We start from the raw sequence: 17632 nt of genomic DNA, 5'->3' as shown, positions 1-17632 counted from the left end.
GTTTATTTATTTGTAAAGTTATTTGTACCCTTAAACCACGCAATGACGTCTGAGTTTAGTGAACACTTTAAAATAAACTGGTATGAAAATGATTTGGATAATATCATGGCCATGTCTAGTATGTGTGGCGTCCCTTATCAGGTAGGTGACTCTTAAGAAAAATCTGTTGAAGGCCTCCCATCTTTTTCAGCCTGAAGCCCCCCTCCCACTCTTCCTCCTCCTTGTCTGTTAAGTGATGTCGGGCAGCAGAAGTGACAGAAGTGTGTCTCTGCCTCCTGTTCTCTGTGGCCTTGCTGCGAGCGAGGCGTCACTTCCTGTTTATCTCCCTGTTTATCTCCCTGTTTACCTCCCTGTCTCTTCCTCTTCAGAAGTGCCCCGTGGCTCCAGCAGTGACGGCTCCGCAGCAGACTCCCGTGGCCGTGGCCCCCCCGGCCCCCCCGCCTGCCCCCCCCCAGCCCCCCCAGCAGACGGGCGTCACCGGAGGACCCATCGTGTCCGGGGTCCGTTTCTCTCTCTCTCTCTCTCTCTCTCTCTCCGCCCACTCTCCACCCTCCAGGTCCTGTCACAGCTGCCAGCAGGCTGCCTGTGTCAGGACTCGGACCCCCGGCCCCTCCCCCCTCCTCACACAGCTGGCCACAGTCTCACACATGCCCACACACACATTCACACTCATACATTCACACAAGTTCAGGCCAACCCAAGGACATATAGACGCAGACATTAAAGGTCACCTATTGTGCAAAATCCACTTGTTCATGTCTCTTCTACATCAACATGTGTCCCCTCTTCTTCATGTCTCTTCTACATCAACATGTGTCCCCTCTGTGTAAAGAGACTCTGAAAGTCTCAGGAAAAAAGATTCTCTCTCTTTTTGTCCTGATCCATTTATATAAAAACCCGTCTGAAAATGAGCTGATCAGATTTTGGCCACTTTATGATGTCATAACGATGTTTTGGCTTGTGTAACCATTAGCCAATCACCAACCAAGGTAACCCCCCACCCCCACCTTATCACCTGAATCTCCTCTCCTATATTGCCTCATAAGTTAAGTTATAAGTTAGCAAAATGTAGGTAAATTAGGCTTGATACAAAACAGCCTACATCACAGCTCTCTATAGGGTTTCATTTATCTTGTTGGCAGCTCATTCCTTAAAACAGAAGCTTCAGATTGATTATAATAAGATTAAATATGAAGGGTGTGTTTCAAGCTTGTTATAATGTAAATAAGTCATTGTGCTTTTTTTTATCAACTAAGATTTGTTAGAAAATGTTTTCAACAGGAATTAACTGAATTTATTTTAAAAGTGGTCTTATTTACACATGAATACTACTGTGTAATATATTTGTACATATATATTTAAGAAGTACAATATAAGAAAAGCACAAGTTTCATTTGTGGGCCATATACCATTATACTTTTTGCATTTGCTGAGGGCCGATTAAAAATGGCCCGCAGGCCGCATTTGGCCCCCGGGCCGTAGTTTGGACACCCCTGCTGTAGATGCTCACAACCCTCACAGAGAAACAGAGCCACACGTCTCCATGTATCGAGGCCACAGATTCTCTCAGGGCTTCACTTTGTTTCCTCCGGCTCTGTGAGAGGAGCCAGCTCTCATTCGGCTGCTCTGATTTCAAACTGAGGCTTGTCAGCTTCTTACATTTGCTTAAAGGTCACCTATTAGGCATAATTCACTTTTTCATGTCTCTTCTACATCAACATGTGTCCCCCCCTCTGTGTAAAGAGATTCTGAAAGTTTCAGGAAAAAAGATTCTCTCTCTTTTTGTCCTGATCCATTTATATAAAAACCTGTCTGAAAATGAGCTGATCAGATTTTGGCCACTTTATGATGTCATAACGACTTGGCTTGTGTAACCATTAGCCAATCACCAACCAAGGTAACCCCCCCCCACCTTATCACCTGAATCTCCTCCTAGAGCACCATTGTGTTCTTTGTAACCAAATATCTCTCAGAGGGGCGTGGGGAGGGGCTCCTTATTTTCATCTGAAGTAACAGACAGAGAATCAGCACTTTGGAAACAGGGCTGAAACAGAGGGGATTATGGGATGCTGCAATGATCTGTTTGGTGTTTGGAGCCAAACACTTCAGAGACATGTTTTGTATATATCTGAGACCTATAATATATTGATGAAAAACAGTATAATAGGGGACCTTTAAGTTATATCATTCTGTAATATATCTGTTGAGTATTAAGGAAATGATTGCAGGTCAAATACAATACTTTCTGCTCAGGATTTGACCCAACACCTCTATTTTAACATGAAATTCTGATACAAATCCTATGCTAAATTAATAAAAAAGGCGTCCTGAAATATCCAAGACATTCAGCATTTTGTAGCCTTTGATATCTGATGTTTTTGTTTCTTTGTACAGAAGATGAATACTTATTTTCTTTCTGTTTCCTACAGGAAATGCAGGACAATGTGAAGAAGTGTAAGAACTTCCTGGCCACACTCATCAAGCTGGCGTCTCACAACTCTCCGTCTCCAGAGACCTCGAAGAACGTCAAGTCTCTGGTCCAGGACCTGCTGGTGAGACTCACAACAATAAACAACACTTATGTTATAGATAGATAGATAGATAGATAGATAGATAGATAGATGGATGGATGGATGGATGGATGGATGGATGGATAGATAGATAGATAGATGGATGGATGGATGGATGATGGATGGATAGATAGATGGATGGATGGATGGATAGATGGATAGATGGATGGATAGATAGATAGATAGATAGATGGATGGATGGATGGATGGATGGATGGATAGATGGATAGATGGATGGATGGATGGATAGATGGATGGATGGATGGATGGATGGATGGATAGATGGATGGATGGATGGATGGATGGATGGATAGATGGATAGATGGATGGATGGATGGATGGATGGATGGATAGATAGATAGATAGATGGATGGATGGATGGATGGATGGATGGATAGATGGATGGATAGATGGATGGATGGATGGATGGATGGATAGATGGATGGATGGATGGATGGATGGATGGATGGATAGATGGATGGATGGATGGATGGATGGATAGATGGATGGATGGATGGATGGATAGATGGATGGATGGATGGATGGATGGATGGATAGATAGATAGATGGATGGATGGATGGATGGATGGATGGATGGATGGATGGATGGATGGATAGATAGATAGATAGATAGATTTCTTAAGTAACTTCATTTGCACTTTAAAATACACTTAGGAGTAAGTAAGTATTGTGCAAGGTGACACAATTACTGGACATAAAATACACACTGTTTTCACACACATGTAAATATATCAAATATGTATATATGACCCAATATGTATATATGTTAATTTTAATTCATTTCTTATTTTATTGTTATTTTATCATTTTAAATTTGTATCTATTGTATTAATCTGTGTTTTCCAATTGTTCAATCTCACCCTGTTGCTGTTAAACTACTGAATGTACCCACAGGGATTAATAAAGGTCCATCTTATCTTATCTTATCTTAAAACTTGCATCTTTTCACAGTCACAGTTATCTTCAATAATTTTTTCTTATGTAACTTAATTGTTTGCATTTTAAAATACACTTAGGAGTTTAGATTGTTTAGATTTGATTAGATTTATTTCTGATGTGTACCAATAAATACAATTTAACATGATAATTATTATACAATACAAAATTGATATACACAAATATTACTGATTCTAAATTGTGTATAAATAAATACTCTACTTAATTACACATCCGAAAAGGGGTGGGAAGAAGTTTACACTTATTTAATCCCACCCCTTCTCCCAAAAACGAAATTACTAACACATATATATATAACATGCATCTTTCACATATTGTTGTGTTGCCCGTTTCAAACCTGTAGATGGCAGCATGAAACTCTAAACCCTCCTCTCTCCTTCATGCATTTTGAAACCCAGTTACACATTCATGAGCTTCAGCCCCAGGACGCAGGATGGGAGCTGATGATCAGCCGGTGATGGGATGTGTCATCTTGTTGTCTTCTCTTGCTGCCTCTCCTAAAGTGTTGTTTTACTTTCCTCTCCGCCAACAGGATGCAAAGATAGAACCGGAGGAGTTCACCAGCCGGCTGCAGACGGAGCTCAAGTCCTCTCCGCAGCCCTACCTGGTGCCCTTCCTCAAGGTGGGGCTCTCGCTTATAAAGTGTATTTTTTAACTTCTTTTTAAGGTCCCTTTCCCTCTGGACCAAAAAAGCCACTGCCATACTCTAACATCTGGCTTTTGGGGTCAGAGGGAAAAGTTGGTGGGAATATTTTCACCCCTTTTCAGGCCTGACAGTAGAATGATACACACACACGCACGCACACACACACATCCACCCATACTGACAGCTTATCAGAGCGGATGGTGGTCAACACTTATTGCCTCAATGATTATAGTTTGTTTGACGTATGTGATGAAGGAGCAGGAGCATTCAATTCAAGCAGGTGATATTAATACAGTTTATTTGTAGCAGGCCAACAACAAGTGTGTTTGGAACAGATCCTCTTCAAAAAATGCTTATTTTATTATATTTCTTTAATAATTATGTGAACATATTCAACACAAAATTGTCAATTCCTCAAATATTGCGAATCATATCACAATTGCAATGTAAGTCAAAATAAACGCAATGAGTTATTTTTTCAAGGTGTGCAGCCCCGAAAGCCCTTGAGCATTAAATTGACCCCCCAAAAAATCACTTGCCCCTTAAATCCCCCGTTAATATGGCTCCTTAAGCTGCTGCTCTCATGTTATTTACCCAAACTGACCCCTAAAATAGTCCTTTCCATGGCACCAAGGGCAGTAATGAACAGGCCTGACAGTAGAATGATACACACACACACTCTCACACACACATCCGCCCACTCCCCTGTGGCCTGACTTCTGACTGTGTGTGACAGTGTGTCCTGCAGCGTGTAGCCTTCAGCTTCCTGCAGCCAGCCGTGATGAGCGTCACGACCCGGCCACAAACACATGTTGTCATGCAACGTTAGGTCTCTTACGTCAAAAATCTGCCTGAAATAGTCTTTATGGAGCAGCAGCAGCTCCACTGTGACAGAGGCTTATCACAACTGGCTGATGGCCATGTTCCATGTGTGGTGGATAATAAACATACTGTGGGTTTATCATCATGAAATCAAGTTAAACAGTTTAACTGCGGAGGAAAATGTGTATAAAAAACCATAAACATATCACATTTTGAGGTCTATGGCTTTCCGGATAATTTTTACTATACAATTATTGTGTCCAAAATATTTCATGATAATGATATTATCTAAATAAGTAAATCAATAAATAATGCCACCAGTCTAATTAATATTTATTTTTGTTTATTCTGCATTTTGTCTCTTTTTTTGGCAAATTAATTTGACTCAGACTGAGTGTAGGGAGGTGAAAAGAGACGAGTCTATAACCATTACACTGTAAAAGCTTGAGAGGGCAACCATATGACCTGATAAACAACAAATCCACAACGCCTAACACCTGGCAAAATGATATAATCATATGTGCATTATCAACATGATGTCAGTATTTCATTTTTAAAATATCACGATTATTGTCAATGCAGGTATAACACAACAGCCCTAGTTATGTCGCCATCGTTTTTTCTTCAGCCCATAACCATGTTTTGATAACATCACACAGTGACCACAGCACAGTGTGTGTGTGTGTCCCTCTTCTCCTCCTCCTGTATTCTCATGTGTTGCCTGTAACCCTTGTCTCTCTCTGCCCGTCAACAGAAGAGTCTCCCGGCCCTCCGGCTCTCTCTGTTGAGCAGTCAGCACACTGTGACCCATCCCCCGCAGCAGGGATTCAAACCAGCACCCGGCGGCCCCCCCCCTGCCATCGCGGCTGGGCCAGCTGTCCGCATCCGCCCCCCCCACAGCGTCAGCGTCACCGCAGGAGCTGGGATGGGACATGCAGCTGGCATGGTGTGTATGGAGGACACTCAGTTATCAGTGTTTACGTTCACTGTTTGTATTTAAAGGTGATTTACAGGTTGTTGTTTTTTTAAACAATATTTTTATTGAAGTTTTCAAATATAACGAACATTACACATACATAAAACGGTCAGTCTAGGTGGCAGATACAGTGTGCAATCAAATGAAAAGGCATGTAAATAAACACAGGTCAGTATACAGATGATACAGGGATAACAAAGAAAGAAGTCTGAAAGAATATGACGTGGGCTACTACACTTAATAATCCTATTCCCGGATTTACAGGTGTTATGAGACATGGTGTGTATGGAGGACACTCAGTTATCAGTGTTTACGTTCACTGTTTGTCTTTAAAGGTGATTTACAGGTGTTATGAGACCCAAAATCAGGATACTTTATTCATCCCTGGGGGGACAAAGTTGCTCCATTTTAAAATACATAAAATATGTATATAAACTAAAGAAGTAAAAGTAGCAATAAAAAATGCAATAAATACAAAATATTAATAGAAGCAAGAAGCTAATAAAACAAAATGGCAAAAATAAAATAAAAAAAATGTTTTCAGAAACAAGAGTTAAGTAATAATGTGCAATACACTAAAATGTAATAGAAATATTTGTATAAACATAAGAAGTTAAAATGTGTGAATCTTACAATTTATGAGCAGTGAAATATGCAGTGGTTTATTAGTATTGGTATTACAGTACACCTTGGAGATGAATATTAAAAGTGTTATATTTTTCAAATGTTGCAACCCTAAGGCAATGTAACCTCCAGCACTGGACACACAGCAGTATCATGTGTGTATACTCTGTGTGTATAGTGTGTGTGTGTGTGTGTGTGTGTGTGTGTGTGTGTGTGTGTGTGTGTGTGTGTGTGTGTGTGTGTGTGTGTGTGTGTGTGTGTGTGTGTGTGTGTGTGTGTGTGTGTGTGTGTGTGTGTGTGTGTGTGTGTGTGTGTGTGTGTGTGTGTGTGTGTGTGTGTGTGTGTGTGTGTGTGTGTGTGCGCGCGCGCGCACAGCAGACTGAGGACGGGTCAAGCGAGGTCAGGTCCAGAAAAAGGGGCGAGCTAGAGGCTTCTGTCTCTCTCTTTCACATTTTCCTTTCTCACTCTTCCTCTCACTCCCCTCATCTTCCTCCTCTCACCCTTTTCATCACTTGTTTCTCTCACTCTCTTGCTCTCTCTCTTTTCCACCCTGTCCATCTCTCTCCTCTCACTGTATCTCCCTCCCTCCACCCGTTAACCGTTAAAGGGTGAGACGAGGGAACTAGGTCAGCCCCGGGTCAATTTTAAAGCAACGTGGCGGCCGCAGTCTATGTCCAGAACAAGCCTCCGGTCTCTCTCTCTCACACACACACACACACACACACACACACACACACACACACACACACACACACACACACACACACACACACACACACACACACACACACACACACACACACACACACACACACACACACACACACACACACACACACACACACACACACACACACACACACACACACACACCAACATAAGCTATCACACATAACATTAGTAAATGATCGCCCCGGGCCCAACAGCGCTAAAAGTCCTCTCCTCCCAAAGTAGTACGGGTAATATTTCTTACAGTAGGCTGGGGAAATGTTTGAATTTAATAAATGTTTCGTAAAGTTTAGCAATTGTAACTTAAAGTGTATACATGTGGAGTCATTTATTTAAGGTTTATTTTATGATTAACCCCACAAGGAATGTACACTTAAATAAAGGTTAGAATAGAGGTAAGATAAAGGTAATCATACATATATTTTTTTAAAGGTATATACAGTACATGCTGTAGCAAGAGATAGCATGACATGATGTATGTGTTTACGGCTTGTTTTTACAGCCAGAAAATGTAATTCTTTGATGCATTTAGGGTTGAAAATGTTATTTAAATGGACAACATTTTGTATTATTTTCGCAAGAATTCCACCGCTAGTTTTAACGAAACTTGCTGGACCTTAAATTACCTCGGGGCAATATGATATATCTAGTGAAAGGCAGTGAATGAATGGAGAGTAACTAGGCCACATCACCACAGAGCACTGTAACATTGTGTATGCTCTAACTCTCAAACTAATGTGGTCAAATATATAAACCTCTCCCTCAGAGGCTACAATAAAAACATGTGTGCAACCATTGATTGAAAGTCATAAAGAAGCTGTGCTACCAGTTGCATAACTAACATGTGTGCTTATGACACATTTGAAAACATTAGTATGATTACTTTAATCAAGCAAGGTCGTTGCTGAGAAGATCGGCAGACACCGTCAGAATTTAATTCATGTTTTTAAATGGATAAAGTAGAAAATCTGAATCAACTTTTTTTACTTTACCACGTCCGGCTGTTTCTATTAAAGCTTTATTAAGGAAGTGGGGGTCTTAAAATAATGTGTGTGTGTGTGTGTGTGTGTGTGTGTGTGTGTGTGTGTGTGTGTGTGTGTGTGTGTGTGTGTGTGTGTGTGTGTGTGTGTGTGTGTGTGTGTGTGTGTGTGTGTGTGTGTGTGTGTGTGTGTGTGTGTGTGTGTGTGTGTGTGTGTGTGTGTGTGTGTGTGTGTGTGTGTGTGTGTGTGTGTGTGTGTGTGTGTGTGTGTGTGTGTGTGTGTGTGTGTGTGTGTGTGTGTGTGTGTGTGTGTGTGTTGTGTGTGTTTCTATTAAAGCTTCATTAAGGAAGTGGGGTTCTTAAAATAAAGAAAACTAGCACTGAAATAACTAGCATGTGAAAGATGTTGCAATTATGTGTTTTAAAAAGCAGTCAAATCGAAATATAACTGTATATAATTTATTTATACCAAACATTCAATGGTTTTATTTGTCTGATGCAAAATAGGGTGGTTGTTGGCAATGGAAATATTTAGTCCCAGACCCTGCGAATAGTGTAACATACTTAACAAATACATACATTATCGTATCGTAAATAAGGAAGTCAAATAATGAAACAGTGGTGCAAGTAAAACCCAGAAATAAGTATATTATTATAAGATAAGAATGAGATTGAACAGAATGTACGTTTCTGTATTCTGTAATGATATATGAATAAATTAAAGTACTATATAATATGGACTTCGTTAAAGGAGTGAAACACAAGCCTTTTACCGCCTGTTTCCCAAACTTTCTACCTGACTTCTCCTAACTGTGTCGCGGCTGGCCAGAGGTGTAGCTATCTCCGCCTGTGCTGAATGTATTCTATTTTTCTCCTTTTCCTCCCACTCTCACAAGCCCCTGCAGTGGATCTCTGGGAAAAATGGCCTCTGTCTTTTTCTCCGTAGCTTGAACAGTAATATAGCATGTGTCAGGGAATGGAAAACAAGGCTAAAAAATATGCAGCAAGAAGCAAACTGGTAGGAATGGATGGCTGAGCCTGAGGGGGGGCCTGTGGCTGCTACCAAGGAAGGAAGTGACTCTAATAGCCCAGCAAAACCCCCCCTTCCTCATCCCCATGCTCCTTCTTATTCTACTTCTTCTTCTTCTTCCAAACTACTTTTTCACTGCCGTCTTGACTTCTTTTTGCCTTTGTCTTATCTGGAAAAGCAGGCAAATGTAGGTCAGTGACAGAATCCATCCTGCTTTCGCCTTAACATCACATTCTGTCTATGAATGTGTAGGAATAACCATCGTAAAATCTTCTGTCCCCTACCCTTAAATTAATATATATAGCCAAATATCAGAAATTACACATTTGTCTCCACATCACATTCTGTCTAATAATACAATACGATAATACTTTAATGGTCAGATCAAGTCTGAAATGTGACTGGCATCACAGCAGCTCCATGTGTAACATCAACACAGACACATATCAAGACACAAACATTTAACATAACGGCACGATCACTGAGAGAAGACATGCTCAGAGAGCCTTCAGCGTGCATTTGACTGTCTTTCTTTACTGTGAGGATTGACTGATGCACAAAGGAGTGGCGTGGAGGAATGTGCAGGAATAGCCATCTTTAAAATCTTTCTGGCGTCTATCCTCTACTCTTAAATAAAAATATATAGACACATATCAGAAATTACACATTTGTCTCACGGGGCTACATCACGTTCAGTCTAATAATGTGCAGGAATAGCCATCGTTGAAATCTTTCTTGCGTCTATCCGCTACTCTTAAATTAATGTATATAGACACATATCAGAAATTACACATTTGTCTCGGGGGCTTTACAGTATGTACAGCATTCGACACCCCCTACCCTTAGTCCCTTGCTGTAACAAGGAAAAACTCCCAAGAAATCCCACAATTAACGGGGAAAAATGTTGGAAACCTCGAGGAGAGCAACAGAGAAAGACCCCTCTCCCAGGACAAACAGACGTGCAGTAGATGTCGTGTGCAGACATTGACATAGACAGCCCAAATGACAAAAAAGTTAAAGAAAATGTATTTTAAAAAGATGGATCCAGGTGGACGTCAACAATCTTCCATGTGATTGGGAGGCGTGTGGTGCAGTGGGTTGAGCGTTGGTGTTGGGATCAGGGGAGCACAGGTTCAAACCCCACTGCAGTCAGCATGTCGTTGTATCCCTGGACAAGACACTTCACCCCAAATTGCTCCTGTGGGGATTGTCCACAGTACTGAGTATGTAAGTCGCTTTGGATAAAAGTGTCTAACAAGTGAAATGTAATGTAATTGTTGACATCACATGAGTGCCAGGCAGGACTACAGCAAACAATACTTTAATACCTGACAGTAGATTAGAAATCAGTACAAAAAACTCAAAAAATGACTTGTTTTATTTGTTTTATGTCAACATGTTGCACTGTTGGAGGAGCCTGGGACTTCAGTTTTTCATTGCCGTATCTACGCTGTAGCTACTGTGACAATAAAGCCTTGAATCTTGTTGAAAATGTTGTGCTACTTACTAAGTCTTTAAATTGAGCAAAAGTTGATTGTTCTCAGAGAGTCATCTTGGGCAGAAGCAGTTCAGCAGACATGCCAGGTTTATAATCTCGCCTCTCATTTACAAATTGTGTCATTCATTGAAATATTGAAGTCATTTTTATGATCTGTGTTTGTTCCTCAGGGAATGAGAGCAGGCGCTATGAGTGGCCAGGTCCGGATGCCCATGGGGATCCCACATCCTGTCAGAGTGCAAGGTATGAAGGACTTCTGCAGCCACTTCTTTATTTGAATTCAATGACATCTTTACCATATACAATGTCTATTTAAGGTCACCTATTATGCAAAATCCACTTTTTCCTGTCTCTTCTACATCAACATGTGTCCCCTCTGTGTAAAGAGACTCTGAAAGTTTCAGGAAAAAAGATTCTCTCTCTTTTTGTCCTGATCCATTTCTATAAAAACCTGTCTGAAAATGAGCTGATCAGATTTTGGCCACTTTATGATGTCATAACGATTTTTTGTCTTGTGTAACCATTAGCCAATCACCAACCAAGGTAACACCCCCCCCCCCCCCACACCTTATCACCTGAATCTCCTCCTAGAGCACCATTGTGTTCTTTTTAACCAAATATCTCTCAGAGGGGCGTGGGGAGGGGCTCCTTATTTTCATCTGAAGTAACAGACAGAGAATCAGCACTTTGGAAACAGGGCTGAAACAGAGGGGATTATGGGATGCTGCAATGATCTGTTTGGTGTTTGGAGCCAAACACTTCAGAGACATGTTCTGTATATATCAGAGACCTATAATATATTGATGAAAAACAGTATAATAGGGGACCTTTAATGTCAACAGGATTCAAATGTATTGACCTAGGGAGAAATAGCAACATACAGAAATAGACAGTACAGACACTTCAGGAATGCATCCATAATGTGTCAGATTGTTCTCCAAACAAAACTCCTGCTTTCTCAGAAAAATATATTGTAAAATTGTGCAGGACTTAAATTGAGTATAAAATGAAATGTACAGATTTCTTTAAATTCTGGGAGCTTTGAATTTCAGTTTTCCCATTTGTCTGAAGAATCAGAATCCCCTTATTAGTCCCACAGCGGGGACATTAACAGTGTTGGAGCAAAAGTGGCATACGAGCTAAAAAAGGAATGGCATAATATAAAAAAAAAGACACCCTTTGGACACCAGTTTTTCTCCTGTTTCTGGCCTGCAGTTTTTATGTCTCCGGTGCAAGATATTTTCAAGATTCTCAAACTCAACCAGACCTTGTGGTTAAACAAAGATCCATGAAAACCTGTTCAACAAAAGATAGCCATTAGTGGAAGCCTGATCGTTCCCTCAGTTGGCCTTAAGATGTGTAAACAGGCTCACAGAGAACAGGTGTTTTTTCTTCCTCCCCTGTCTGGTTAGAAAGCCTCCTCAAACATTTGCGCTGCTGCTGCTTACTCACACTGATTCACAAACACTCTTCCCACTGAAGCCCACAAATATCGCCCCGACAGCAACCGGGCGTAACGCTCCCCTAAGAGAGCGCTGTGCTCTCAGGTGCTGTGTGTAAAGTGTGTAATGTGTGTACGTGTTTCTACCTGTTTTTCCTCCTGTGTGTGTGTGTGTGTGTGTGTGTGTGTGCTATCGGAGGTGCATACAAATTTGATCTGCCCCCTTCCCCACTATCGCCTGCAGTGAAAGATCTGTAGGTTGTTTTATGCCCATAAATTGGAATGCGGGGATAGTTCTAAAAATACTTTCCTGTGCCTCTTGGCGAGGAACATGCCTGTTAAAATCAAGTTTAAATTCACTCTGGCAGTCCTTGTGCCTCTCTGGAAAACGTGTCTCGGAGCAGGATGCGGGTTTAGGAGTGTAAGGAGAGCCGGTGAAGCGCAGTGATATTGACAGAGCGACGCTGTACGCACCAACCTGAGGAGAGCGACAGTACACCCCCCCCCTTTCTTACTTAGCCCTGCGAGGATGACAGTTGAAGGTAGTCGTAAGACAGGAGGATGTTTGATGCAGATAGGAGGGGACGTTTCAATGATAACTCTTCTCCTGTGTTCATAACTCTTCTCTGATTCCCCTCTTTCTGAACAGGCACAATGTGCAAGGCAGGATTCATCCAAGGCAAAAGTCCCATGGCGGTTCAGATGTGTGGAAATCAGAAAAACAAGCTCAACGACCCCGGAGGAGGCTCTTTCAGGTACGAGGAGTCAATCAATCAATCAATCAATCAATCAATCAATCAATCAATCTTTATTTATGAAGAGCTTTTTAAGACACAGAAGGTAACACAAAGTGAATCACAGCCAAAACATGAGGGCAAACTAATGATTACAAATGTAAATGAAAACATAACTACACCCCAGTTCTTAAATATGAGGTACAGAAGTGCTTCATTAACCAAAGATAAACTCCCATGATCAATTCAAACTCTTAATACCAAAAAAGGACAGCAGAATTAAATATATATAACATTTTAATAAAAACAATACCCCCTCCCAGTTGATAAGCAGAGCAGCACATCAGCCCATGATCAATACAAACATTTAATACCAAAATATGGACAAAAAATATATAGAAACATCATTACAGGAGTCAATGATGTGCTTCTCAAAACAAAACAATTAAAAATAATAATAAATCAAAACAAAAGGGACCACCCCTCCCAGTTCATGGACAGAGCAACACAATAGCCTATGATCAATAAAAACACTTAATTCCCCCCAAAAAAAAGGGCAAATGAAAATATATATAAAAAAACAAAACAACTCCAAAATAAATCCCCAAATACAAATAAAAGCACGACTAACGCCCCCCAGTTCAGGAAAAGAGCAACACATGATCAACAAAAACACTTAATACCAAAGAATACATACACACAATGCCACCCTTCTAAGTTCATAAGCAGCCCATAACCTTGTGATCAATAAAATCACCAAAACATGTCAACAAAAACAAGACTGGGTAAAAAGAGAGTTTTTAAATGTCACATTTAAAAGGTGGGTCTTGAGTGGGCTCTTTAAAGGGGACCTATCATGCAAAATGCACTTTTGTACGTCTTTTATACATGAATATGTGTCCCCGGTGTTCCAGGGAACTCACCAAGTGTCAGAAAACACAACCCTCTCTATTTTCCTCCATACCCAAATCTCTAAAAAAGGGGCTGCAACGGATCTGATAAAAACTGATCCAGATTTGAACACTGTCCTGACGTCAGGACGGTGGCGCTACGGCTATTGGGCCAACTCCACCAATCAGGAGGAGACAACCACGGACATTGCCGTTCGAAAGCGCTGAGACGCTGTAGTACATATGCCAGGCCTGTAGATGGTGCTGTTCTCACAGAATCTGCCCTTGCAAAAACAGATCTAGAAATGGTCAAATTGAGCGAAATGAGGCATGGCTAAAATGCATGATCTGTTTGGTATTTTGAAAAAAAAAAAGTATAAATATGCCTTATATAGGTATGGTCCTATACTATATTATTCAAATATAGCATGATAGGTCCACTTTAAAGTAAGAACGCTGTCCTCAGGTCAATAACAAAAAGAAGCCTCACTGTGGGTCTTTTAAAAAAAAATGTAACTTTAATAATTATAAGTTTAGCAGTTCAGGTTCTATGCTTTATAGGTTAGCAATACATCTGATGAATTCATGGGTGTAGGAAGCATCCTCAATCTGGGTGGGACAATTTGACGGGGGGTGTGGGCAGGTGGTGGACCTCACCTCCTCTAGGGGGGTCCGGGGGCATGTTCTGGTGCACTTTGAGAGCAAAGTTAGGGACTATATCTATGGATACATCTCTCAACAGCACCCATGTGAAACTACTGTTTAAAACAGATTTACTTTTGTAACCCTTTTACTGTCCTATAGTATGAGTTGGAATGATTTCATACCTGTTATTCTCTTATTTTGTATAATGATCATATAAAAGGTGTGCCTTGGAAATACTTGTTTACATGAGATAACTTAGACTAAACAATCTAAACACTCAGAGAGTCCTTTACCTCGCTGAGCTGACGTTATAAGATGTGTCTGACAGGAGAGAGCTCTCTTCCTCCTTGTTGTAGAAACAACTCCTTATGTACGTTAGCGCTCTCTCGTTCACCCGCTCACACAAAATGCGCTCGTGGTGCCACACACACAGCCGAGCTATGACACACAAAGACCCAGAATAACTTTTACTGCTGTATCCTATTCTTTTCGATGGCTTTATTGTATGATATGACGGATGAACAGATCGCCACTGGGCAACTAGAGACACAGCTACGCAGCATGTGCACGGCTCCTGTGTACGGCTCTGAGAATCTGCCTTGGTGCAAAGTAGCAGTGAAAACATGGTACGGAGTTTCATTGATTTGGGAATTCTCTCAATAAGCAAGTGGAATGGATTTGATAATGAAGCCCCGACACAGCGGTCTACAAAGAGCGGCGAGTGGATAGACCGATGCATGGACTTTCCACATGGTAAAAGTGGGGGGGTCTAAACTAATCATTTTAAAAGATGGGGGGGACTCGTATAATGGCTGCGACGCCCATGGATGAATAACTAGGACCAAGACCATTACAACAACTATTATCTTAAAGTGTGACATCTCAAGCTCACAGGGAGCAGAGTAAACATGGGGGGCTTTGTTACTCGTCCTCGTTAATACTTTTGGAGTTTTCCAGTAATTGTAGTGGAGGTTTATTCTTTTAGGGAGATCAGAAAGTAGAGCATGAGAGAAGATAGGAGGTTTATTGATCCCAAATTGGGACATTTTTGCTTTGAAGCAGCATAAAAGACAAAACAAGGCATTGCACATAAGTAGAATTTAAAGAGTAGAAATGAACAATCTCTAAATAGAATGAAAACAGGATTAAAAAGTTGAACATATACAGTAGATACAAAGTCTTTAGACACAATATGAAGCAGGATATTATTCACATTAATCTCCAGGTAGTAAAACATGCATTAATGTCTCGAGAAACAGCCATACTTAGCATTATTTTTGACATGATACAATGCCATTTTTTCATTTGTACATATATAGAAATGTATTTATCAGGATAAACCCCTTGAGGTGCAGCATCTCCTTTTCAAGGGGTCCTGACAAAAGCATCGTCTTACAGACATACATGAACAAAACGACAGAAAGCAAAGCATGACAAACAGGGACAAACCATCAGTAAGTAATGAATAAGTAACATTCATGAAGTAATACATACAATCATCACAATCATTGCAAGTTGAAGCCAATGCAATTGTCACTTGTCTGTGATTCAGCAGGTGAACGTATTTCAGAATGTCGAGTTCTCTGCTGCGTCACATGGTGGCAGCATTTCCCTGAGATCTCTCACATGACTACAGGCTACACTCTCAGCTAAAGCTATGAGTGTTTTACCCCGGCTGCAGCCTGGCCACCTGCCTGCCCTGCTGGTCCATCGCTGGCCCCTTTCTCCCTGCCTGCGCCCAGCACATAGCAACACACACACACACACACTCACTCACACACACACACACACACACACACACACACCAGCCAATAGATCACCATCGCCCTCCTTGTGTCGGTGTCATCGACAGAATTACTGATGAGCCACATCTTAATTTAGAAATACAGTAATTCTGTCCAGATGGTTGGAATTTCTGGATGCGGTTCTGAAAATACCTTTCGGTGAAGTCAAACACGCGGTATTTCGCCCGCAGCTTCAACTCTCTCTCTCTCTCTCTCTCTCTCTCTCTCTCTCTCTCTCTCTCTCTCTCTCTCTCTCTCTCTCTCTCTCTGGTCTCCGCTTCAGCTAGGCTTTTGTCTCAAAACATAAAAGGTTCATCGCCCACATGCTGGCCTTTGTGGGTTTTTTCTGTGTGTATTTGTGTCTGTCTGCATGTGTGTGTGCATATGTTTGTTTGTTGGTTTGAACATATGTGTATATCCTAAATATCTTAGCATATTGTGTGTGTGTGTGTGTGTGTTGGGTTCAGGGTTGCCCTGGTATGACCAGAAGAGGAGTCTGGGTCACATGGGCCAGCAGGTTCATGTGTAATGGCTCCCGTCTCCTGAGGGCAGAGGCAGCGCCCGGGGCTCTGATTGATAAACCAATAAATCTTTAGCAGCGTTGGTAATTAAGCTGTCAGGCTCGCTTGTTACTGACGACCTTTTCCCCCCCGCGGTGGTCACAGTGCCCTCCACACACACAAACACACTGGTTTCAACACAAGTCCAATAACGCAAAGCACCCACTGTCACGGAAGAAGCATGTCGCTGACATTTCGCAGCATATTTTGCTTTTATCAAGGTCAGGTGATGATGTGCCGGCACTTTCCCTCAAAGCCTGGCTCCCAAACTGGCTTCTGTCCATCTGTCTCCACATGCAGGTCGTTGGTGTTCCTCTTCCCACAAAACGCTCCTGCTGAACCTTCTTGCCCTCTATTTATTAAATTAAGTGAAATATGAGGTTGCTGATATTGATTTGAATGTTTAATGAGTGATGGAGATTTGTTGACTTCTTGATCTCTCATTTGTTTTGTGTTATTTTGCATTTCACTCTTTTTTCAAATTTGCATTTTGAGAAATTGCAGAGCGTACTATAAATATATAAAGATTTAAATAAGTAAATAATAATCAATGAAAGGAGGAGGAGTGGGAAGGAAAAAGACAAAAGGGAAATAAAATATCTGATTGTATAAATATTCATTTGTTTTGTATTTGCTCTTCCTCCCTTCACTTATTTTACGAATTGCACTTTAAGAAATTACTCTGTATTCGAAAAAAATATATAATTAAATAGGATAGAATAATAA

The 17632-nt window shown here is 41.1% G+C and overlaps 1 protein-coding gene across 2 annotated transcripts in view; it reads left to right on the top strand.

The window, feature by feature from the left end:
• Window positions 1–17632, top strand: part of LOC117496717 (transcription initiation factor TFIID subunit 4-like) — a 124985-nt gene that overhangs the window by 21204 nt on the left and 86149 nt on the right. For both annotated transcript variants that reach the window (XM_034148453.1, XM_034148454.1), the window contains 6 exons: window positions 369–500; window positions 2430–2552; window positions 4081–4170; window positions 5771–5962; window positions 11023–11095; window positions 12943–13048. In XM_034148453.1, coding sequence (XP_034004344.1) covers window positions 369–500; window positions 2430–2552; window positions 4081–4170; window positions 5771–5962; window positions 11023–11095; window positions 12943–13048 — 716 coding nt within the window. The remainder of the gene's footprint in view (window positions 1–368; window positions 501–2429; window positions 2553–4080; window positions 4171–5770; window positions 5963–11022; window positions 11096–12942; window positions 13049–17632) is intronic.

The sequence above is a fragment of the Trematomus bernacchii genome, unplaced genomic scaffold, assembly GCF_902827165.1.
Source record: "Trematomus bernacchii unplaced genomic scaffold, fTreBer1.1, whole genome shotgun sequence".
Classification (NCBI taxonomy): Eukaryota; Metazoa; Chordata; class Actinopteri; order Perciformes; family Nototheniidae; genus Trematomus; species Trematomus bernacchii.
Note: the sequence above shows the minus strand (reverse complement) of the source record. Positions and strands in the feature narration are given on the sequence as shown.